The sequence below is a fragment of the Anastrepha ludens genome, chromosome 3 (genome assembly GCF_028408465.1).
Source record: "Anastrepha ludens isolate Willacy chromosome 3, idAnaLude1.1, whole genome shotgun sequence".
NCBI classification, from domain to species: domain Eukaryota; kingdom Metazoa; phylum Arthropoda; class Insecta; order Diptera; family Tephritidae; genus Anastrepha; species Anastrepha ludens.
Window position 1 is genome coordinate 55,401,881 of NC_071499.1, and position 26,672 is coordinate 55,428,552.

Sequence of the window (26,672 nt, forward strand, 5' to 3'; positions counted from 1 at the left end):
TTCCTTTCACAGACACTTTTAAACACTTTACACTTTTTCGCGACTGGTCCCTGCTCGGGCGCCAGTTTTTAATTCGAAAGTCGAATTGAGTTTTTAAAAAAAGATCGGAGCTAATGCACCGCTTTATTGGACTCCAGTTTTAGACTGAAAATTTATTTTTACAATTCAATTAATTATACTAAGTTTTACAATATTAATGCAAGTATTGCATTTTTAATTCTTTGGAAAGAATTGCCCAATTAGTGCCTGCAGGTCAGTATTCTGTTACTTGCATTTCCGGCACGCTTAAGAAATAAATTGCTTACCTAATGTCTACAACTTGTTTGTCTTATTAAATTACAATTAAGTAAAGCAAAAGAAAAGGAAAAAGAGAAAATAAATGTAGCGCGTGTTAACTTGCACAACAAAAGTCATTATAACAGAAAATATGGAATTTTTATTATTCAAATCTTTAGACTTTTTTATGCACTTTATATGAATAGTTTTAAGACACAAAATTAACAAAATAATGCGGCTCGAATACGAACTTAAGAGAGTATTATCGTTTAAAAATCACAGATTAGCGCGTAGACAATGACCATTATTCCAAATATTTTCGCGTACAAAAAAGAACTGCGCAGGCTTTTTTCATTGTAGTTTTTTTTTTAATATTTTTCGAGGAAAGTAAATAAACCTACAGATCTGAATATTTTACCGTATATTTATCAATATTTGTAGATCAAAAAAAAATATTTAAAAAAAACACAGCCACGATAGGGACAGTTCAAATCATGTGAAATCAAAAAATTAAACCAAATTTCAATCAGAGAATTCGGGAGAACCGGATGAGCTAATATATGATCTTTTAAAAATATGTTTTCTAAATCGAAACTTTGGCACGCTTTTGATATATCTGTTGAATAGTTCCCGAGCTATGATGGCGGGAGTATTAGAAAATGCTGTTTCGAGAAAAAAACACGAGATTTCAGAGGGTGTGCCAACAACAGCTTTGTGTACTTTTGGTTTTATTGGCTTGTCTCATTTACTACAATTCTCAGTAAGTTTATGAAATGAAAAATTGACTCGGTGTGTGATGATTATAAACCATATCAGCTCCTCCCTAATCAAGAGTGTTTCAAAACCAAAACTAATGATTCCATGCAAATTTCTTAGCAACTCCTTATTTATTCTTTCCACAATCGATCCCAACTTCCCCAAGTTATGTTAATTAGAAGCAATTTTTATTCGAAAGTGCAATAATTAAAGCTTACTTTTATTGGAAAAAAAATTATGATGACCCTAGTAAATGATGCCTTCAATGGAATTCATATTAATTTAATATATCTGCTCTTTTGTCTCTTCAAAGTCGTAAAAATTCCTCAGCTGCGAATTGTCATCATCATTTTTTTTCTTCTCGTAAATTTTTTTTTACAAAATTAACTTTTAAAAATGCGAATATACACTGTCATATACATACAAATGCACTTATGTATACATACATATACGTATACTATATATAAAGGGTACTTGCTTTTAAAGGTATAAAATATTTTGTAAAGAGAACACAAAAAATTAAAGAATTGGTCTATGTTTATTATTATATCTTTATTAATGAATTCGAGCACAAGCCTACTTAGACTGACACTTTTTCCACTTTTTCTCCACATTTTCCACCATTACCGGGCTTACCTCGCTAATAACGCACCGAAATTTTCTTCCAAGTTGTTTATCATAACTGATTTATCAGCCTAGACGAATACTGAAAGTTTCACGCGCTGTTTAATTAGGGAAAGTGAGTGGCCGAGGTAGAGAGCAGGAAATTTTATTAGAGGTGATAGTACAACAAGTCCAGATAATGACATATTGAAGACATAGAGAATGAATGATGCGGCCCGTGTACCATTTGTAAATGGCTCTAGTCTGGAAAAGGTCTTTGCTTTTTTGGAAGCGCTTAATTCAATGGTCATGGTTTTATACAACATCATTTCATAGACTGCTTGAGAGGTACAGACATTTGTTAGTCGAAAGAAATGAAAATCCCATCGGTTGGCCGATGTTGTGTGCCGCAAATCCCACAGGGAGGTCAATCTATCGTTTGGAATTTGACGTATCGATTTTTTAACTACCACAGCCAAAATAACATCAATGATACGGCGCAAATTTAGTTTCTTGTTAGGCATTTACAAAATGGGCCGTTTACCGAAGTTGATAAATATTATATTAAAATCTACTACCGAAAATTGAATAATCAGCCGAAATGCTGCTGCGATTTGACCTTGTTAGACTTTTTGTGGGACGCCGTTAAACATAACTGTTATACCAAATGTCAAGACTTCAAACAAGAAATCGAAGTTGCCATTAATGGCATACCGTCAGCGTCAAAATAAAGTGTACACCACATATTGGATTTGGGAATTTCAATTACTTTTTTTTATAAAAAGACAGCGCATACTACAAGAACCATACAAAGCAATGTTTGGAACTTTCTATCAAATTTGTAAAATTTCGGCTAATTTTCATTCAAATTTCAAATTTTTTACTCAGAATTTTTAGAAAATTTTCGAGTATGCAGTTTTATAGATAATTGAAATTTGGTATAATAAAGTTTGAGTTTTTAGTGGTTTAGTCATTCGAGCTGTTGGTACAAGTTAGTGATGTGAAGAATAAAACCCCCGTGCACGTCGCTCAAGAACAGACGAAAATATTGCTGTTGTAGCCGAAAGTGTTGAAGAAAACCCAGGTTTGTCCATTTGTCCATTCCTCGTCGTTCCTTGGAATTAGGCATTCCACAAAGGTCCTTACACCGTATTTTGGATAAAGATTTGGGCCTTAAGGCTTATAAAGTCCAGTTAACACAAGAACTCAAGCCGGCCGATTATCAACAACGTCGTATCTTTGCTGATTGGGTCATTGAAATGCATGGAAATGATGCGGAATTTCATCGAAAAATCATCTTGAGTGATGAGGCCCATTTCCACCTCGGTGACTTCGTCAACAAGCAACATTGTCGGATCTGGGGCTAAGAAAATCCAAGAGTTATTATTGCAGAGCCACTCTATCCTCAACGTGTGACTGTTTGGTACGATTTATGGTTCGGCGGAGTCATTGGGCTTTACTTTTTCGAAAATGAAGCTGGAGCAACAGTTACGGTGAACGGAGTGCGCTATCGAGAGATGATTAACGATTTTTTATGGCCGGAATTGGATGGTATTGATCTGGACAACGTTTATTTTCAACAAGACGGCGCTACGTGCCACACAAGCAACGAAACATTTCTTTGAATATCAAAATAACTCCTCTTATTGGAAAACCCTATATACGAAAAATTTAGCCGACTATATTACTATTTTTTTTTTTTTTTTTTATATTACTATTCGCTACTGTTAAGCCAGTGGTGAAAGACATTTGAATGAAATTTTGTTATATTTTTAATGGCAATCTTTACTTTTGCTATGTAAAAAATGCATTAAAAAAATAAAAAATAAATAATTGGCGCTTACAATTATGTTAGGTGTTTTTCCGAGCTTTTCCTCCTGTGCATTAAATGCATTACATCTTTTATTTATAGCTGAATTAAATTAAATGCCTGAATCTAAATGGATCACCCTGTGTATGTCCAAACAAAAAAACAAAAAACCGATTTTTTTTTGGATGTGAGACACCACTTCCCGGCAGTTATAAGACTAATTATGTCACGCCCAACTAAGCGGTTTACAGTCTCTAACATAACATAAAAGACAATTCTGTTATTTTTTACAATACCTGCATTAATATTTTGATATTCTTCTATCTATTCTTAACGTGTGTGTGTGTGTATGGCGTTTCGCCAATTTCAATTCCTTTTCTCTACTTTTGTACTTGTGAATGCGGAAATTCTGTACAAAGCCTGCAAGAAATCGTATCAGCTGCTCAGTTTATGGCAAATTTTACGTAGCGAAATTTGACGAAAATTTACTAAAAAAATATGATAACTCTCGGTTGGATTTTTTCCCGAGGAAGGGCTACAAAAAAGGCACAACAGAAAAAACTCTACGAATTGCTTCATTTTCCTCGCAGGGCAGACTTAAAAATGCGTGAATTTCAATGTGAACAAGTACTTACATACAAACTAACATATAAAATAATGAACTGGTTATTGCAGTAGTGTTGTTGTAAAAACGAATAACAAGCTTGAATTAATATTTCATAGTTAAAGCACCTAGAATTACAGACTTACACACACATGCATGCATATATGAATATTTATGTGGTATATTCCTTGGCTCGTATACATGTGTGTATATACAATAACAACTTTGATGACTAATGACAAATATATGTATAATATTTGTTTTGTTTTTCATAAATCGAACCCTTTGTCAAGCGAATGAAAGGCGAAGATCATTTTTTAGTTTTACTATTTTATTTTTACAATACTTCTTTCTAATTATTATTTACATAATATTATATTTGCCTTTACCCCATTTTTCGCTAAGTATGAGAAGATATTATACTATATACATACAGTCAGTTAAAAAAGTTTTGGCACAGTTTCGTTTTTACAATATTTTCAATATTTTTCAAGCTAAATTTTTTTCGTTAGTTTTATATGCAAATATAGTTTTTTGTATAATAAAAACCGTATAAATCGAAATTTCAAACTTTGCCAAAAATCACAAAAACCCAACAAATTTTCAACAAAAGTTCGCACGTTTTACTCAGAATTTTAAAAGTTTTTTCTGATATTTAATTATATATCCCATTTATTTCAAGTGTAATAAAGTTCGATGCGGTACCAGCTGGTGGTAGCATAGAAAGAGGACAGTCTCCTCTACGTTGGAAAGATTAGGTGGAGAAGCACTCGGCTTCACTTGATGTGTCCAACTGCAGCCGGTTAGCACGAGAAAGAAACGGCTGGCGCATTTTGTTAAACTCCACCAAAATCGCGTAAGCGGTTGTCACGCTAAACAAGAAGAAGAAGAAAAATAACTTGAGATTGCTGTACATTTCCGTTGATTTTTAATGATTTTTTTTGCTAATGGTATCCACATTTTCTTCCCTTCAAGCGTTCATGAATTGTGTGGAAACTGTCAGCAAAAAAAATTTTGTCTTATGTTGATTGTATTAATTAAAAATTCTATGAAATTTTGTTGATATTTTTATGATTTTGTTTTTTTTTGAATGTTGTATAAAAGTTGAAACTTTCAAATATGTTGCTTTTGTTGCAGTATGAACTATATTTTTAAATAAAATTAACGAAAAAATTGGCATGAAAAACATTGTAAAAAACTCACTGTGCCAAAACTGTTTTCACTCACTGTGCCAAAACTTTTTTTACTCACTGTGTCAAAACTTTTTCACTCACTGTATGTAAACTTTGTTCATGCCATTTTATTCCATGTTTAAATTAGAAAAATCAACTAGCGGTTCAAACAGTGAGATCTTTTGTTTTGCGGGTGAATTAGAACATGCCCAGTCAACCGGTGAATCGGAGCCAATCAGTCATGGCCAATTCAGTTATTTAGGTGCAGCAATGTGCGTCATTTATGTGCGTGCACTGCTAATTTTTCTAAGCCAACGCCGTGGAATGGGAGTTGTTCCAAGAGAACTGCCCTTTGCCTTTAATATTTCGTTTGCTTAGTTAACGTCTGTGATTCTCAACATACTTATGTAATATTTTTTATATAGGCCTATCTTTCTTAGTATATATAGACTTAGCAAGAGCTGTCTGATTGGTCTAACAACTAGCCCGAGCTACCCTGTAGTAATGGCTGTGGTATTTTGAGACCACACTGTTGTATAGTAACAGAAATACACTCGGTCACCTCCGAGCTCATACATATCGCACTTGTTACGTTAAAGCGTAACAACTCAAAATCTGAACATTTTCAGTAGAGACGAAAAACTGTTTCCGTAAATATTAATAATATAGGTATTACAAGGAAAAAAATATGTAATTGCACGAAAATATCATTAAAAACAATATAACGGTTGTTTCATTCTTATTTGTTTAGTAGTTGCGCTAAAATAACAAATTTTTGAGTTGTTACTCTTTTCCTTTTATTTTTGAGTTGTTACGCTTTAACGTAACAAGTGCGATATATATATAATTGGCGCGTACAACCTTTTTGCGTGTTTGGCCGAGCTCCCCTCCTATTTGTGGTGTGCGTCTTGGTCTCCCACAAATGAGGGACCTACAGTTTCAAGCCGCCTCCGAACGGCAGATATTTTTATGAGGGTCTTTTTCATGGCAGAAATACACTCGGAGGTTTGCCATTGCCTGCCGAGGGGCGACCGCTATTAGAAAAAACTTTTCCTTCATTTTTGTCTTTCACCGAGATTAAAACCTACGTTTTCCCTCAATTCCGAATGGGCGTGGCTACCAACCCATTCGGCTACGACGGCCGAAAAAATTACATTCTTCAAATATGCGCCACAGCTGCGCTTTGCGAGACGAATGCAAATCCGACAGTCTAATTTTCAATGGCTCGCCTACATAGAACCGGTTAAATTTGAGGAATGGTTTGGGTCCTATTGAGGGCATCCGGCCATTGCGGCCTATTGACATAGACCTTCAGAAAAACTCGCAAGGAAAAGTCTAGCGGAGTCAGATCGCAAGATCGTGGTGGCCAATTCTCCTCACATCGGCGAGAGATAATCATATCGTTACATCGCTTATAATAAATTTGTATCTCTTGTACGAGCACCTTGACATGGTGATTTAACAACAGTAACTGCATAAAAGCAACAGATTTAATAGACGCCGCCAAAACAACATAACCAACCGCCACAACCTGCTAACATCGGCCGGTTTCTAGTGGAAAATCTAGAAATGCGTGCAGACGTCGTTTCTTCTACGAGGGTAAGCCTCTATTCTGACTCAGCACACTACCCATCTTCAGCAGACATACCCATCTGGCATATCTGCAACATACATATGTTATGTACATATGTGGAAATATCGGGATTCTGGCCGAGGTAGTTTTCAACACTCTGGACATTCTCTTCCTCACTACGGTATAAATCGTTGGATGAGAAGCACAGCCTCTCACCAAATTTTCTCACCAGAAATTATGCTGTTATTATACCAACTACCACGCTGATGGAGGAAGGATCAAAAAGTATAAGCGAACCCAAGTTGCTTTTTCTTTTTTTATCGACTTTAGGCTAAATTTGCCTTGCTATCTGACAGTAAAGTCCCAACTGCTATTTGCCTTTTCGAATAAAATCGAACCGATTCAGCATTTACGAGAAGTTAGTGGGATGCTTATACTTTGAACAGAATTTACTACGAATATTTCTGATCCTTTCTCGCTAGTTCGTTCGCGGTGCAATGCCCATAGGCATCCTTGGGCCCAAGAATCCATAATAGGCTTGTGGTACAATACAAAACCAGTTGGTTCATGACTATTCCAACTTTCCATTCCACAGCTATCTTCGAAGTACTTGATTGTAGATATTGAATAGCAACTTGGCTTTTAGAGTAAAGTGAGTCAAGGGCGGAAGAGATTATGAACGAAAGGGCGGCCTATTTAACGGCTATTAGTTAGTATGAAACTCTCTGCAGTCGCTAAATCGCTAACCGAGCGATTGGGTGTAATGAGAGATTGATGAAGAGAAATCTATTACATGAAGTGCTGTTACGCTTGAAAGTTGATTGTGTCAGCAAAATTTTGTTTTATTTTTTCCTTTACTACAAAATAGCATTCTGACTTTTAGCCACTTCCTGATTTGGTTTGGGGTGTATTTTTTACGTTTGCTGAAAATGCATTTGACGATAAAAGGAACGCAAAACCGAAACCATCTAAACGGCTTTTACCGAAATTCTGGAGCGCTTAACGGCTTCTAGCCTATACAAATCTTTGTATTGAGCCAGAAGGGGAATATTGAAAACAGGCGTAAAACTGACTTTTGGTCTTCGATAGCTCTTCTATTTTTAATTAAGGGGGGAGCCTGGTTTATGAGGTCTAAAAATTGCATCTCTTTGCGATTTTTTTTTTTTTGAAGGAAAAAATTAATTTAGCACTGCAAAGTTTTTTCTATCTTTTAATGAACATTTAAAAAGTATAACAAATTTTTGTACTGGTCAAAATAAGTTGAAAAAAATGTTTAAGATAGAAATTAGTAGAGCGCTGCAACGCTGGAGTTTCCAACTGGCGTACAAGATACAGCTCGTAATTATTATCTAAAGCAAAAAATTCAAATGGATTTCTAATTATCATGATTTTTTATTCTAGATGAACTAAGAAAACTGAGAGAAATTCCAAAATTTGAACTTTTTGGAGGTTTTAAAGAAAAAAATGCCTTTCAATAAAAAAAAATTCACTTCAATTTGGTATAAAAATCTTGAAAATTTTTTTTTTATCTATTTTGTTAGTTCAAATAGAAGAGAATTTAATACCGAAGGGAACAAGCTATGATTCATTTCAAAAGGTTCATTAGTTTTTTTTCATTCATGTACGCCAATTCAAAGAAATCATAAAAATGAAAAGTCGAGAAAAGAAGATAAAGTTTGTACTATAGCTGTCCGGTTACAGCGTAACTACCTAACGCTCGCCTACCTTTGGCTTTGTATATACGGAAATATTGAGAATTAGGCTCTGTAACTTTGTGTGAATATTCTGAAATATATTAGGAATCGCTTGGCCTTATAAACCAGGCTCCCCCCTTAACGCTTTTAGAATCAGCATAAAAATTTCTATCGAACTCCTTTTATTTGTTTTCTTTTCTAACGAAACGGCGCCCATTCTTACTTATACCCAATATTTTGACTAAAATGATTCGGGTTCGCCACAAAACGTTTTTATTGTTCTCTTTTTTACTTTGTTCTCCCTGTTCACTATGGAGTCCACCTTATATGTACACGTAAATATGTATGTATAATATGGATCATATTGTTCAACAACGAAACTTCGTTCACGCATGTACTTAGCCCACGCCCGGCATCTTTATAACTTCATATTTGGCGAGCTACAACAGCTCCTTATCAGCCATGACGACAGCAATGACAAATGCTCTCTACATACAAACAAACCCAAACACATACTTGTACAAAATCATCAACACTTTCGCATACGCACCTCTGCTAAACGAACCACCCGCACCACCGCCATCTGCATCGTCGAAGGCTTGATTTACACTGCAGCGACTGTCACCGACGGTGGCGTCAGCACTCGCCGCACGCATGAATGGACGCGGCTTGCGATTTTTAACGCGTAAACGTAATTCGGTGCTTAAAATACGCATCGCTGCGGTCTAACAAGAACACAAAACAAAACAAAAGACAGTAGATAGGCACTGACAATAAAATACAAATAAAAAAAAAATCCACTTAGAATGTTGGTGCACTTGGTGATTTTCGAGTACGCGCATACACACACATACATACGCTCGCGAGTCTACGATTAGATAGCACTGTAAATTTAGTTTTCTTTATCAAATTAAACTTATTTTTCAATTATTTCACACTTAACACTTTTATCTGCCTTTTCTTATGCACGTACTACGCACACAAACTGCATGCTGCATGCAACAAAAGCGAAAGTGTAGTCAAATTCACGCGCACAAACTCCAGTAGCACTGCACTTAAATATTCGGCATCATCACCACAACCACCACCAAATCTTAATTTTGGTTCCTGTTAAGGCCCGACACAAATGCCATGACGACGCGGCATATGACGCAGCTGCCTGAAGGGTTGGTTGATTGCAATGACGACAGCACAATCGGAATGCTGGTATACCGAAAATACCGAAACTGAATGATCTGTGATAGATAGACAGTGAGTGGTGTTGTTCATATAGCAACCGTCTCTACAGCTGTCGAATGCCAACTGCTGCAACTATCGGCGTTAACTTAACAGTGAACTGTGACTGTTGCTGCTGGTGCTGCTGGTGATGGTGGTGCTGTTTGTGTTTCTGATGCGGCTGCGGCTAGTTGTTGGTCCGATGAAAGTATACAATTTTAAATATGGTATGTATGTGTGTTTGTATTGTTGTAAATTGTTCAATTCAGTTCGGCAGTCATTTACTCCACCGATTATTCATTCATGGAATTGAATCAAAAATTAAATTCGATCACAACACAATTCGAATGAACAGAAAGTGAGTTGTGGCTGCGCGACGAACCGAGGCTTTGGCGAGCTGAGTTGATTTGAGTTCATTTGTTGGATGGTGTTTTGCTTTTCTATTAGTTTCTACTAGCTTTTATTGATCTTGTTGTTGTTGTTGTCGTCGTTGTTGTAGTTATTGCTGTTGTCGCTGCTACTGTACGGCACGTAATTCGCTATTACAAAAAATTTATTATTACACATGCACTAATGTACATACATATTTATTATTACACACGCGCATTTATGTACATACACACATATGCGCACACACTCTTGTATACTTGTGTGCATATGTACTTACATATATTATATGCATAATTGAATGTTAATACATAGAGAAGTGTAGCGAATTTCTTTCTTAATTTGAGTATTTATTTTGCTTATGTACATACATATATACAGACATGTGTATAATTTTGCTATACTTCACTCGCATCACCAGTTGAACACACTGCCGCCTCAGCGGATACCTCACTTCATTTATAATGTTTTTTGTTTTTGTTTTTTTTTTCATTCAGTTCAATGTATTGTATCGCCACAATTTCGATTTCATCGATTTTCTTGTACTATTCGACATGGAGTTTCTATTTACCTTACAAGTATATTTTTTTAATAATTTTTCTTCTTTTCTTTACATGGAAATCTTTGAATGATCGAGTTTTGCGGTTACGAATGTACCTATTTTCCCGCAACGTCTATAGTTACTCCTACTTAGTCAGTCAGTTTGCTCGCAATCCAATCGGATACTAAATGCTTTTGCTATCGCCGATGTTAGTCGTGCTAAAAGCCAGCAAATCGTGTCTTATCAAATGCGAAGCAATAAATTCAAATGTACATACACATACAACTGTCCACTCCATGTACACATACACGTACGTACTCACATGCATAGGAGAGTAAGTACATTCATCAGGCGGACCCATTGGGGTGGGGTGTCGTTGGAAATACAGACGACAATAGGTTTTTGCTATGACTACAGCGCCGGCGACGTCTTTGAGAAACGTTCAAAGATAATGGCAATGGCATAAGAAGCTCTAAGGTTGCCAGCAAATGTTGGCTGTGCTATTTTTTAGAAAATTAAATATTATATATTTGTTAGCTTACGAATCTGATGGTAACTTTATTAGGGGAATCAAACAGGGCCAATGTTAAAGAAAATTATGCAAAGGTTACTGGAAATTAGTTGACAGTAACTTTGATATCCATATTATAAAAGAAAAATATCTTTGCAACATATCTCGTCAACAAACTCTTTCTCTTAGCTTCACAGTCCGTGATGGAACATAGCTTCATCAACAATCCTGCTCCCATTCAGTCTCTCTCTTGCCTCATTTCTCCAATAACGAACATTCATTGCGTTTAAGTCTGCTTCTACGTCATGAAGTCATCTATTTCTTGGTCGGCCTCTCTTCCTTCCTCCAATTGGACGCAAAGTAAACACCCTTTTTTGGATTCTTATCTTGGGATCACCTTTGGGATCTTATGATGTGTGGCCAATCCATCTAATAGGTCTATTTATAAGTTCGTTTCGGTTTTACAACAGATGGCGTAACTTGATTATTATTCCATCGATCCACATTTCCAAACATTCATTGGAGAGCTACTGTCGTAAGGCACAAACGTCAGTATAAGTTTTTTATTTGAAGCGTAAACAACAATATTTTTACCACACTTGAAAATGTCGAATTTCGTGCCAAATAATGTGTTTTTGCGGGGAATTCTTCTTCATTATTTTAATATGAAGAAAAAAGCAGCCGAAAGTCATCGTATCTTGGTGGAAGTTTATGGTGAGCATGCTCTATCTGAGCGAACGTGCCAGAAGTGGTTTGCACGCTTTAAAAGTGGTGATTTTGGCTTGGAAGACGAAGAACGCGAGGGTGCGCCGCCAAAGTTCATGGATACCGAATTGGAGGAATTGCTCGATCAAGATCCGGCTCAAACGCAAGAAGAGGTTGCAAAAACTTTGGGAGTTGATCAATCAACCATTTCCAAACGTTTAAAAGCCATGGGAATGATCCGAAAGGTAGGCCATTGGGTGCCGTATGAATTGAAGCCAAGAGACGTTGAACGCCGTTTTATGGCATGCGAACAACTGCTTCAACGGCACAAAAGAAAGGGTTTTTTGCATCGAATTGTGACTGGCGATGAAAAGTGGGTCCATTACGACAATCCAAAACGTCGGGCAACGTATGGATACCCTGGCCATGCTTCAGCATCGACGTCGGCGCAGAATATTCATGGCCTGAAGGTTATGCTGTGTATCTGGTGGGACCAGCTGGGTGTTGTGTATTATGAGCTACTGAAACCGAATGAAACGATTACGGGGGATGTCTACCGACGACAATTGATGCGTTTGAGCCGAGCACTGCGAGAAAAACGGCCGCAATACGCCGATAGACACGACAAAGTTATTTTGCAACATGACAATGCTCGGCCACATGTTGCACAAGTGGTCAAAACATACTTAGAAACGCTCAAATGGGATGTCCTACCCCACCCGCTGTATAGTCCAGACCTTGCGCCATCCGATTACTATCTCTTCCGATCGATGCAACATGGCCTGGCTGACCAGCACTTCCGTAATTACGATGAAGTCAAAAAATGGATCGATTCGTGGATTGCGGCAAAACCGACCGAATTTTTCACAAAGGGAATCCGTGAATTGCGATGGGCAATATTTTGAATATTAAATTTGTAACCATTTTACGTCAATAAAGTTTCAAATTTCAAAAAAAAACCGCACGAACTTATTCATAGTCCTATTAATTCGCAGCGCTTTAATAAAACGTATTACATTTTCACTACCAATAAGGTTTTCAATTTCGTTGTTATAACGGATGCGATACGTGCCATTTTCAAGCCGAATAGGACCGTAGAATTTTCTCTTTATGGATCTTTCAAATCGCAATAGCTGGTTTATATCATTAGCTTTCAGTGTCCAGATTTCAGCACCATAAGTAAGAACCGGACGTATCAAAGTTTTGTACATCTTAATTTTCTGCATTCGTGATAAAACCTTTGATTTGAACAATTTTATATCTATTTGCATAGTACATCTTATTAGCTGCACTCCATCAACAAACTGATTGGGCAATATCAGTGTGGTTTCAGGCCTGGTAAATTTACCATCGATGAGATATTCACATTACGCCATATCCTGGAGAAGACCGAAAAGAAGCAGATCGACACCCACCACCTTTTCGTCGATTACAAAGCTACATTCGATAAGGGATCACCTGTACGTCGCCATGTATGAATGACCCTAACAAATACCACCAGCGCAGTGAAAATTGGCAAAGATCCTTCCGAGCCATTTGAAAAAGCCTTGTGAATAATTACGACAGCTACGTGGTATATAAAGAACACTAACATTCACAGAGACATTTGCATACCTCGTGTAGCCGATGAAATAGTACGGTTGAGCAAAAAATACATACAAAAGCTAGAAGACCATCCCAATAAACTAACCCTAAATCTACTTCTAAATGAAGGTCACGCGCGATTGAGAAAAAAGACATCTTAATTATCTCATCTCGCACGAGAGTCCGTCCACGAAAGCAACGGAATCACGAACATCACGGCGTTCAGTACGGCTGGGATCGGATAAATCTGAATCGTCGTGAGGAACAACGGAGGCTTTAAGGGAGACTGGGAACTAGGCCTTTCCAGCTCCCAGCTACGATTATTAGTTTCTTATCCAAAAAAGGTTCAATAAATAAAGATGAAAAGAAATAATAAAAATTTTAAACGAAGTGTGGTTTCAGACACGGCGATTCCTTATCATGCGATTTTCTTGACTTGATGACAGAGAAAATTTGTCGCGCAGCCAATATCGACATCTCCGGCACTATTTTCTATAAAAGTGTCATGCTGCGAGCTTACGCTGATGATATCGACATTCTTGGTATTAGTCGTCAGCGGGCAGCCAGTGCAACTTTCTTCAGTCTTAAAATATAATACCGTCGGGTGGGTCTTGCAAAAACAACAACCTCAGCCAAGAGATACAGCGAAGAATAACTCTTGCCCACAGGTGCTACTTTGGGCTGGGTTGTCAATTGCCTAGAGTCTTCTCTCGACGCTCAAAAAAAGTGCTCTATAAATCAATTATCCTCCCGCTCTTACTGTATGACGCTGAGTCCTGGACATTGACGAACACCGATGGGCGGTTATTAGAAGCTTTCAAGAGAAAAAATATTCACAAGACAACAATGATCGCAATGGTCCAATTTGTGTGAATGATGGCATAGCGAATAAGCTGGAACCACGAGCTGTACGCCAACATCGACGTAGTGAAGCTCATTCAAATTCAGCGGCTACACTGGCTAGGTTACGCTGAGCGAATGGACAATAACGCTCCAGCAAAGAAGGTGCTCTCTTCGAAATATTATATACTGGTGGAACTCGCAAAACAGAACGTCCTCACCTACGTTGGAAAGATCAAATCGTCGTCGACCTGATCGACCTTCGTGTGTCGAACTGGCGCAATGATGAGCCGATTGGCGCCACATTTTGGTAGCGCCAAAGACCGACCATCGGTTGTAGGGGCCAGCAGTAAGTAAGCTAAAGGTGTATTCTGATATTAGGAAGTATTCATTTTCCATTCATACCGAGCAAATTTTTTTGCTTCAACTTTGCAAATTCTCTTTAGGTGTAGCTATTGTACAAAATTACAAAAATACTCTTCTTCCTCCTCTTTTTTGACAGTCACCTAGGTGAATGATGGTGTAAGGGATTAGTTTTTTCGTAAGAGAGCGTATTAGCGAGAATTTTTATGGTTACATTAAAATCAATAGAATATCGACAAAAAAAAATATATTTGGTTCGAGAAATTTACAATAAGAAATATTTTTAATGTATTTCTTAGTTGTTATAACAAAGGTTTTTTTTTAATATTATAATTTTTTTTTTTTTTTTTTGTATTAACAAATATCTGAATTTGTAAGTTTTTTAGACTTTTCGATGCGATTTTCTGTGAAATTTAATCACTTTTTATCCAATTTATGTGGACAATTTTTGACGACCAGCTGAGAGGTTTTTACTTAAGGATCTGTACAATGGGTGTTGCCCGTCGTGTTCACATACCTTGCAAATGTTAGTTTTAGGTCTACAGCCAACAACAACCTCGAGAAGAACGAGAACACAAAGGGCGTTGACAGAGCATAAGCATCACAAATAACGAATTGAAGCAGCCAACCAATATTTGCCTGTATTAATGCGGTCTCACTAATACTATGTCCCTTCTATTCACCATTTCTCCGCTCGCTGTCCTATGCTCGATTAACTTGACGAATAACAACAAAGTTATCGAGTTATAGCTCCTGATGACGCTCAAGCATGCATGTCCTGCAGCTTATATGTGTGCGTGTCGGGTGACACATGAACTTGCTTCGTATCACACATACTTGCTGTCGGCTTTTGCATGATGAAAATCAAAAATTTTAGATATTAGCGTCATGCACCCGACACGCACACATATAAGCTGCAGGACAGCTTGAGCGTCACCAGGAGCTATACGATTCGCCACTAGCTCATTAGACTGGTATAACGCACTGCCTTACCAACACATGTAATTTAAGGCCAGCGTTGGCAAGATACATATGTTCATTTATACCAGTTGCATCAAAGGCGCCTTTAATAAATTGGTCTGTTCCCTTATACCCCCCTGACGAACTGAAAAAATAGCAAAATTACTATCTCAAGTGAGAGTAACGGAAGATTAGCCAAAACCAAGGCGAGTAACAACATCATTTTTAATATCAGGCATATTTTCGTTGAACGGACGGATTAAAAAGCAATATAGTCCGTTTTATGCCACCGAAAACCCTTAACTAATTGAAGAACAGCCTCTTTACAACGAAAAAGTTGCAATTTGCGTTGATATAATCATCAGACTGTATTTTTTTCCTTGAAGACGATGATGGGCCTAGTGTAAACGCAAGTAAAAAACGGATTGAGATGCCTATTACAAGAGTGCACCGTCACGATGTACGGAATGCAGAGATGTGGCCAAAATCAGCGATTTTGAAGTAATCAGCTGATTTGCTGACATAACCAGGGTCATGAAAGCAAACAACTGGGATTGTGTGATTATCTGATGATATATGAAAAAAGTCAACGCAGCCTTTTCTCAGGTCACTTTGTTGCCGTCTGAACAACGACTGGTGGGATAAGTGTATGAATACGTTAAAAATGAGCGTGCATAATTCTGTTACTGAGACCCCAATGACGTGTCAGCCAAAGTTACGCTCACAATTTTGCTTCGGATGGCTAAATCTGGTAATCTATCTTCCAAAGTGTGCACCGTGTGTCACACAGTTCAACGATCAATCAATTTAGTGCGACCATTACTGAGCAGCAGAGCGACTGATATCGAGAAATTGCGGTTTTGACTGGCCACGCACATCATCCTATTGAACAACAGCGGACTTTTACTTGCAGGGTTATTCAATTAAAAGCCAAAATACCACTTGAAAGCGCAGCCACATTGGCCGACACATTGACCATCGGAAAAGAAAACACCGAAAATTAAGGCATTTTGGCCGTCAAGGCCAACAAAAGATATCTGTTTTAATGTTGTTTATTTTGTGCCAGAAATGCTTTCACTTTAAAAAAAAGAAGATGAAGAAGAAATTGTGTTGTTACAACCTCTTCTGTGAATGTTCTGCACTTCAAAGAAGCCGTGCCATATATCTTGACGATTATTTCTTTGAAGACCTGGGAAATTTGCAAAATGTCTTACTGGAGGGACTAGTTACTTTCTGAAAAAGATCTAAGCGGTTCAAGCATTTTTGTTAGGGAATAGAAATCAAATGCATGTATACCAATGGGCCGTAGAGCCACCGAGTGTCTTCTCTTAGACAAGCAACCTGGCTAACCTAACCTAACCGACAAGGCACTAGAAGTGTAACCATCTTTAGACCGCTCGCGCAGCTGATGCACTGGCATCTGCTGTATGTTAGTTGGCTAAATGGCAGTCCAGAGTATTGTTTACAAGCGCTCGGAAGCATAATGCGGAGAGTAAACGCGAAAAAAGAAAATCTGTAATGGATTCCAAACTTAATAGTGTGATTGCAAAATATTTGGCTGGAAAATCGCAAACAGCGATTGTTCGTGAACTCGCGCACCGTAAAGTAAATAAAGATTTTGTTTACAAAGATACTGGTAGCATCGCGAAACGTCATGGAGGTGGCCATCAAAAGACTGCAACGTCACGTGAAATGGCTCAAAAAGTGAAGAAGCGATTTCAGGGATATCCCCGACGAAGTGCCCATCAAATGGCGAAAGAACTGAAAATATCTGACCGTAGCATCCGCCGCATACTGAAAAATGATCTCAAAGTCAAGCATTACAAGATCCAAAAGGCGCTTGATCTCGCACCAAAGCAGCAACAAGTCAGACTTGAGAGAACGAAGGAGTTGCTTCGCTTGGCCGAAAGTGATAAATTTCCGAACATTATGTTTTCTGACGAGAAAATTTTTCAAATAGAGCAATTCGCAAACTGCAAAAGTGATAGGGTTTATTTGACCCACCCTTCATTCGAGAATTTGAGTCATCGATTGGCCATCAGGAGGCAGCACACGCCACAGGTAATGGTTTAGGCCGCTGTAAGCGCAGATGGGCGATCTCCAATCGTTTTTATAGAGCTTGGCGAATTATTATCGGGAGAGAGATATAATAATTTCTGTTATTTGAAGTTGTGAAAGATAAAGTAGCGCGCACCCTAACGAAGCTGAAGGTACCGAGAAGAACACTTATTCGAAGAATAAAAAATTCGCATCAAGCGTTGTTGAGATAGAAGAGGGCTGCATATTAAAAGTGAAAATGAGTAAATATGTATGAAATAAATTGTTTGACATCGCCAGTCTCGTTATTTAACAGTCACACCTCGCATACTGACATACCACCTACAATAACTGTGAGTGTAGAAATAAGGTCTCACATTTTTTGAAGCGGTTTTCTCTTACTGTAACTAACTAAAAATTTTTTGTGAAAATCCTTTGCAGTGGCAGTCATGAAAACAAAGAGTTTCGTTATTGCAGATCCGAATAGAGCCCACTTTGACTTCAACATACTTATACAGGTATATAGGGAAACAAAAAGTATTATTAACCCCCCCAAAAGCTTGGGAGATTCATGAATGAAATAAAAACTAAAAATCACTTGGCAAATCTTAATGATTGCCCTTATATCTATATGGCTTACCAATCGAAATTGTCGATTTTCATATAAACTTACAGCTGGTAACCTCGCATTATGCAATTTATACATACATATGTACATAAATGCTTGTATTTTATTCGTCGTAGCCGCCAACAAAGTCGTAATCAAGAGTCATTCGGCAAATTGATAGTCATGTGCGTATTTTAGGAAACTTACCGCCCAACCACCCAACCACCCACCCATAAATAGTGTCTGAAAAATCATAAGACAACACAAACCGAAATGAAAACATATGTATACACATGCATACAAATAGACACGTGAAGAGTCAGTCGACGGATGAGTGCAAATGCGAAAATGAGCTTTTAATTATTCAAACTTAGCTAACAGCTGGAAAACAACTCTCACATTAGCTCATTCAGTTTCTATGTTGCTCTCAGCTTTGATATTTATTACTTGGATTTGCATGTATGTATGTAGGCAGTCAAACACTACCGACAGGTAATCACTTGCATTTGAAACTTTAAATGCATCGTACAACCCTTTTATACCCTTTACGTTATTTGACGTGTAAATGATTTTACTTCAATCCTGACATTTCAAAAAAATAAATCTCAAAAAGTTTTATGCTCGAACGCTTATAAAAAAAAGTTATTTTGTTAAAATAATTATTATAGAACTGTATACTCCCAGCTGAAATGCTGGTTGCTATTTTTATTTTGCTAGTTTTCACTTTTTTATTCTTAATTGACGTAGTCGCGCTCATACAAAAGGTCAATGGTTGAGTAGTAATTTTGTAAGGAAGGCATAACTGGTGGGTCGACAATTTATGAATTTTATATTTGCTGGTCTATTATAATTGTGACCTGTGACATTACATTTCTTATGTAAAATTTCCCCTGAATCCGAATATGAAGTTAGATATTAAGAGGGTAGAAAAGTGATCGAGACATATGTAGATAAATTTTAATTCCCAATTTGTTTTACATCAATCACTTTTTACTGAAACAGGCGTAAATAGATCTTTAAAATCTATTTCATGCGCTCCCACTTGGATTTCTCCAATAAAAATCTAGGCGATGAACACGGTGAAATTTTCCTTCAAAATTTGTTGTTGTTGTTGTTGTAGCAGTCTGTCAAGCTCTGTCAGGGATAGTGGAGTCACCGGTCGTCGTCATCTATGTTGTTGTTGTAGAAGCATAAACATTCCCCATACACATTTGGGGAATGCTGTTGGAGCGACAGTCCTTGAATGGGTATAAGTCAGAGTGGTTCCGGTAACCGACTGTCGTTGGAACGTCCCCGTCGGTCTCATCTAACGGTAGGTCAAATAAACATGTTGTTTCGACGAGGTGGGCCCAATGGGAGAGAGGTGTTAGGTGAGTGGGTTTAAGGGCGTAAAAGAATAAGATGGTGCGGGTCGGGCACATACATATCGGGATCAATTCTAGAATTTAACCTAATGCAATATCCTGAACGCAACTGTGCCAAGATAACGCAGGTCTGAAGCTCTTCGTCAGCGATGGATGGTGGTTAGACACTGATGACTGCATTCGGGTGGCAGGAGTTTAAAAAAGTGGTAAAAAACTCCTGATGAATGTCGTTTATTGCCTGTAAAGTCCTGGATGTCACTAGTTAAGTCGAAGAGATGCCTCCTGACGAGCCTGGGGGAAATGGCTCAGCCTCCCGCTAGTGCCTATAGGAATTGCTTGCTGAGCATTCTTCTATGCTTCCTAACTGGGAAATGTTGCAGAGAGAACATCAGGAGACATCCCGTGGCTGCCCTCGTAACAGTATTTGGCAGGTTTGGATTTTCATCTACAACGTGTCATTAGTACCAGACGACCAAATATACTCGTATATATAATTGGCGCGTACACCCTTTTTGGGTATTTGGCCGAGCTCCTCCTCCTACAAATTTGCGGCGTGTGCACAGTGCGGCCGATTCCCGAAAAGCTGGCCAAAACTCAAAAAATTAAGTAATTGATTCAAAATTTCTTACTCGGGGGTTATCGGGGTCGCTGATTACGAATTTGATCTTAAAATTTTGAAAATCCACCCCCTTCCACCCCTATTGGCCACCCCCTCACGTGAAATAGCGTATATTCAAGAACATAATCAAGATGCATGTAAATTTATATGTTTTCGGGGTCGCAAGGTAGCAAGTGGTAGCAGCTGAATCTTGTTTTATTCAGTAACCATTACTTTTTTGATTAACCTTTAATAGGTTTCAAAGCAGCATATGACGGCGTTGTATTACTATACAGTTTGAAAACTCAAATTTTATAAAAAAAATTGCCATTGCCTGCCGGGAGGCGACCGCTATTAGAAAAAACTGTTTCTTCATTTTTGGTCATTAATCGAGAATCGAACCTTCGTTCTCTCTGGATTCCGAATGATAGTCACGCACCAACCCATTCGGCTACTGTAGCCGCACAGAAGACCAAATGGGCCAGCAACATTTTTTTTGTCTTTGCTCCAAGTGCTACGTGCCTGCGATTTGAGGATATTGTTTTTGGATTTTAGTGAGAATTGCGGTTGTATGCACCGTGAAGGAGATCAAACTATTAAAGGTAGAACTCAGTAGCTTGGCATTATTGACAGTCGGTATTTATATGTCATCCACTTTGAACTCGCTCTCTTGGTTGACGAAACTTCAAAACATAGGAGTTGATAACCAATAGAGAAAGGCCACCACGCTGTAGCACTCCTTGCTTCAACCTCATGTTTGGAATTATGATATCGAAATGTTACTGACGAGTGTCGACCACATAGGTAATTTGATTGATTGTTCAATATCATCTAGTAGCGTGGAATAGTTACGCTCCCCCAACAGTTGATTCTACGTTACCGGAACGACTCGGATTTATTATATATCCGGCCAAGGACTGTCATTCCAGCAGTACACCCCGTACATGGGTGGGAAATGTTTTTGCTGCTACAACAACAAGAGCTAACTCAAAAACTTAATATTTTAACGTCAAAGCACACATACCACTCACTTTGCGCGTTTTTTGTGCCACTTTCGGATGAGGGAAAAAAATTTCCGAAAAGCAACGAGAACTTTGAGCCGCATCAAACTTGTCCGGAAAACTTTGAAGGGGATCAAATATGTAGTATATTTTTTGTATGTATTTTGCCCCCTTTAAAGTATTCAAACTCAGATATAATACACGATTTCTGACCAGAAAGCGCTTTGGTATGACCTGCGCTCTTCTAACAATGCGGATTTTATCTTCATAATAATGACAAATGTAAGTCTTTTCAAAAGTATTTTCTGATTTGCGAAGAAGACAAAGTCGCAAGAGACCAAGTCCGGCTGTTATGGTGATTGAAGGAAGACTACGGATAGCAAGATCCTGATAGCAGCAATTCGCCGAGCACACCAAAACTCGTCTAACCTTTGTGTATGTCAGAAATACATCGAATATACGACGCCCGCAAAATTTGAAGTCACCTTACTTTTTGAACATCCCTCGTACCGTTAATGGTGGCCGCCGTAGACGAGTGATGTCCGTGACTACCAATATGGGGTTCGGATTTAAAACCCCTTGCGGACATGACACACCAAAACATAGAAAAAGATCTAGACAGAGCTTCGCAAGCTGCTTCAATAAAATGATGATTGGTACACGCATTTTTTCACTCACATCAATAATAGAATCTTGGCGGACATAGAATAGGTTCGAAATTTGATTGTGCCATAAAAAATTCTATATTTGACAAAAAAACATGTGCAACTGAGGGTTTCATAGGAATAATACATGGGCTAAAAAGTCCCGGGCCTTTTCCAGTTAATACTAACCTTAAAGAGACAGCTGTTAAAACCTCATGATATTCTATTCATTAGTTCGTAAGTTATTGTTCTAAGAGTGACGCTACTTTGGTGACGCCATGTGACAATGGATGAAATATGGACCCATCACTTCACTCCGCAATCAAAGGGATCGCCATCTGAGTGGACAGCAATTGCTGGGCCTCGTCCAAAGCGCACGAAAGCACAACAATCGGCTGGAAAGTTTATGGTCTCAGTATTTTGGGATATGCGTGGTAAAATATTCATCGAGTATCTTGAGAAGGGAAATACCATTAACAGTGATTATTATATCGCAAACAAACGTTCGCATATGGCAAAGAAATAAATTGTGTTTCAACAAGACAACGCGCCGCGTCACAAGTCCATCAAAACAATAACAGAACTACATGAATTGACCTTAGAATTGCCCCCACATCCAGCGTATTCGCCAGATTTGGCTCCAAGCGACTACTGGATGTCGGCAGACCTAAAAAAACAAACTGCTCTCCGGTAAGAAATTTCGTTCGAATGAAGTTGAATAAGGTTATCGCTGAAACTAGGGCCTATTTTGAGGTAAAAGATAAATCGTTCTAAAAAAGGTTGTTGTTGTTGTTGTTGAAGTGGTTGAATATTTCTACTGAAATACTCCTAATTAGTGACCAGCACCGTTTTACTACCACTGTCTCGTGTTATGATGTCTTTTTTTTTTGTTTCCAAGTCAGATCCATTTAAAGAGGTCCAAGTATAACAGCAAATCCTTTATCTCGATGTCTGAGATCTCCTTAATTTGCTGTAAGAAAGGCTTACCGCAGGAGCGGCGTCGTGCCCTGGCTAGCCCCGGACATTCACATAAATAGTGGAAAAGACTTTCCTTCGCCCCTTCGGCTTGACAGCTTCTGCAGATAGGATTGAATGGTAGATTGAGTCTAGCTGCATGATCCCCTACTTTTCAATGACCTGTAAGGGTTGCAACGATGCGTGAAATGTTTGGTCGAGAACATCCTAACAGGTCATTCGTCCTTTGGATTTTGTATGACGGACATGTGTTTTTTGTTGTAATACATATATATTAGTTATTTGCTTCCATCTTTTTTCGGCTAAAGCAAGATAGTGTGAAGCAATGGATGCTTGTAATGTGTTCAGTGGGGTGGAGATTGCCACCGCCTCTGCTAAGTCAGTGTATGGGGTATGGAAATGTTAGATTGCATTGGTGGAAATTACTTGTATGAATAAAGCTAAGTTTGGGCAAAATAAAACATGTTTTATTCGGAATTCTGAGAGAACAATGGTTAGAATCTCGGTGAAAGACCAAAATGAAGAAAAAACATGTATAATAACGGTCGCCCCTCGGCAGACAATGGCAAGCCAATGCCATGAAAGAGCTCCTCATAAAAAAATACCTACCGTTCGGAGTTGCCTTGAAACTGTAGGTCCCTCCATTTGTCAAGACGCCACAAATAAGAGGAGGAGCTCGGCCAAACAACGCGCCAATTATATATATGTATATATATATAATGTATCATCAGACTGGGTTAACCATTCTGCCTCTGTATGTATCTAAATCCGGATGTCTAGGCTCAGAAAGCGTATCGCGTGCTTTCACACCATTTTTGAGTTAGCCAATCAGCTGGCCACATTATTCGATTCAATGTGCCTCATATTGCTATAAAAGTCTACGCAAATGGATAGCTATCAAATGTACGTAAATAAAAAGCTAGTTAACGGCATTTTTTTTTTTTAGAAATATTTTGCATCATTTAAACTTGTGGTGGAAACCGAGTAATATGACTTGTACTTGCACTTAGTGCTATGCTCCAGCAACTGCATAACGGTCACACGGGGCAAAGGCAGCGATGCGTTCAGAGGAAGTACGCCGCAGCAACGTCTGCTGCTTTTTCTTCGTACGACTTGGTGATCTATGGTTATACAAACCTGCAGCCGCAACGCAAAGACGACTTTGCACACCAAAGCGGATACATACAGCAGTGTGCAGCGTTGTTGGAAACGAATGCAATGCCACAGAGGAATTTGGGTAGAGTGAGGCGCCTATTTGCCGAGGATGGTGGTGTTCACTATTGCAGCTAAGACGAATATATACAATACTTTCCTACTCTGTGAGTATGCGGGCGGATGCTCGCAGCAAATAGCTTTCTTGAGCTGCACGCGAATGGGGCAACAAGCATAGCAAATCATTAGAGTGTACACACACAATCATTTTACACCTCCCGAATGTTAAAAATAAACTTGTTGATAAAAATACACACTCGAAAGAGAATCCAATGGGAAAATATTCCATATGCGTAAAACGTGCAGATTTCGATGCTACAAACGCATCAGCAAGCCACATTTGTGATAGTCGAAACCTTTTACGATGATTCACGTTCCGAGCAGGGCGCTGGTCTGTGGTTGACTTAAACTGCAACGAAAACTTTTTTGGAGAACTGACAATGGATATGATGTGTATTGAATGCCATTAGGTGCGGGTGCTATGGGTTTTTCGACATTTACATTTACATATGTCCACTCTCCGCATATTTTGGTCGTTAACTTTACAATAGTAATTCCAGCTAGGAGCATAAATGTATTTTGCACAAGCTGCACAATGTTTCAGGAACATATTTATGTATTTCACATCATTCGCAGTCTCTACTTACCGACTTTTTGCAGGGCATTCATGTTCATTTTCCTTTCCAAACCTCTTTGCAAAGGAACTTTGCTGACACTGCTACTCGTCTGCTTGGCTATTTCACTTATTTTTAGTTTCACCAAATTCCTTCTGTTTATGCTTTACATATTAAGGAATATATAATACTGCTTTTGTTTAAACTTTTATATCACTTTTCTTATTGCAATTGCACATTTTTCAATACACACGCGCGATTTTTTTTCTCCAAATTTACGTTCAGCGTATTTTTTAACTTTGAACACACTTTGACTTCTTTGCATTTCTTTAGGGACTCACTCACTTTTCTCAGGCAATTGCACTGCGGGCTGCTTCAACTGCTGCTTCTGCCGCTGTCGCTGCTATTGTGTGTGCGTAGCTAAATTGTTCACAGCGAATGTGTGTGTTGGATTGTTGCTGCTTCCCCTTGTTTTGCGAGAGCGCCGGCTGCTCTCTTTGTCTTCCTCCGTTTGTGTGATATTTTTGCCACTAGATGTCAGCACTGGTGTTTTGACGTTTTCAACATTCCTAGATTCGTAAACAAACGTTCTCTGGTTAATCAAGATTCGCGACATTTATCTTCCCTGGAAAAAGTCTATATTCTGTGAAGTGGGCGCTCTAATTCAATTCTGTTGAGTGGAAACATATTTATATACACAAATCTGTTGTTGTTTTTAATTAAAATTCCTTCTAAATACGCTATAAAAGCGCTAGGCAAAACAACCCCAATTTTTTTTGCTTGCATTCGCGTGCCTTGGAGCACCTACCGTGTTTTTGATAAATCACAAAAATGTTATCGATAGGACAAGATATTCGATTAAAGAACATTGGGTAATGTATTGGAGTAACGGTTCGCCTACATACAACATTAAGTTATGATCACGCGCCACGTAACTCGCTCTCTACTCTAAGTAATTCGCGAATTATGTGGCTCACACTCACCAACGTAAACCTGCGGCCCGTGTCAGCTGACACGAACAAACTAGCCCCATGTAAATGAAAAATCACCATCGTTGCGTTACGTGGGTATTGTGGATCGTGTACTTGGTTAAATGCAACATTTTGAATGTTCCGTAAAAGTATGCATGTATGGATGTGTGTAAAAGTATGCATGCAAAAATGCAATGGCAACATTGGGGCGATATAACAAAACACAAACCGATGTTTTATGTAAGTATGTAACCGAGCGAAAGCAGCTGTTTTCTACGGGCACAAGTTTTGCTCGGTTTTGTGTATCTCACGGGCAACAAACAGGGGCTACAATATCACCGGTGAATGTGGGCACCATTACGCTGTTTCCATGGCGCATCCGTAAATCACTTTGGCAGCTCTCCTTACAGTTATTTTTCTTCTATTTTAATTGTTATTATATGCTGTGAATATCGGTTATGGATAAAGAAGTAAACTGAAACTAATATTTTACTTTATTTTACAATTAGTTTATTTTTAAAACAAACCTCATCAACGTGCGGGCAGTATGAGTTCGATCCTAAAATATTTGTAATAAAATATTTCTTTTTTAACATTCACAAGTTCCTATAAACTTTTCAAATGTCTAACTTTCTTCCAGGGTAAACTTTCAAAAGTAAATGATAACTTGACAGTTCCTAGAACACAGTTGCGTCATTAGCGGCAACTACTCTTCATGAAGTTGGAACAGCTCCTTAGAAAACAATTTGGTCTCTCTCACAATTCTTGAGGGGTTCAGCGTCCTCCTATACGTAATAATTTTTCGCTATATCATTTTTACTTGTATTATTAAAATTTAAAACTTTTCCTGGTTATTATTCAACGTTTGAAATTTCGTTTTGCTTTGTCAATAACTTTCCGATAAAAATTATAAAGAAATAACTATCTGATTCAGTCTCAATTACCTTGCGAAGCACGAAAAAATAGAAGCATGCAAATGGAGTAATTCGCTCTTAAAATTTGATATGGCCAATTACATGATTTGAAAGATTTGTTAGTTGAGATGACGCCAGTGA

The 26,672-nt window shown here is 38.2% G+C and overlaps 1 protein-coding gene across 3 annotated transcripts in view; it reads right to left on the reverse strand.

Moving 5' to 3' along the window:
• Positions 1-25,039, reverse strand: part of LOC128857994 (guanine nucleotide-releasing factor 2) — a 97,514-nt gene extending 72,475 nt beyond the window's left edge. Inside the window, exons 1-2 of one of the 3 annotated variants that reach the window (XM_054093877.1) lie at positions 10,495-10,853; positions 9,039-10,242 (exon numbers count right to left, since the gene is read on the reverse strand). In XM_054093877.1, coding sequence (XP_053949852.1) covers positions 9,039-9,204 — 166 coding nt within the window. In that variant the 5' untranslated portion in view covers positions 9,205-10,242; positions 10,495-10,853. Of the gene's footprint in view, positions 1-9,038; positions 10,330-10,494; positions 10,854-24,679 lie in introns of those variants that run through there. The other 2 variants (XM_054093878.1, XM_054093876.1) reach the window with 2 other exon arrangements.
• Between the last annotated feature and the right edge of the window lie 1,633 nt (positions 25,040-26,672).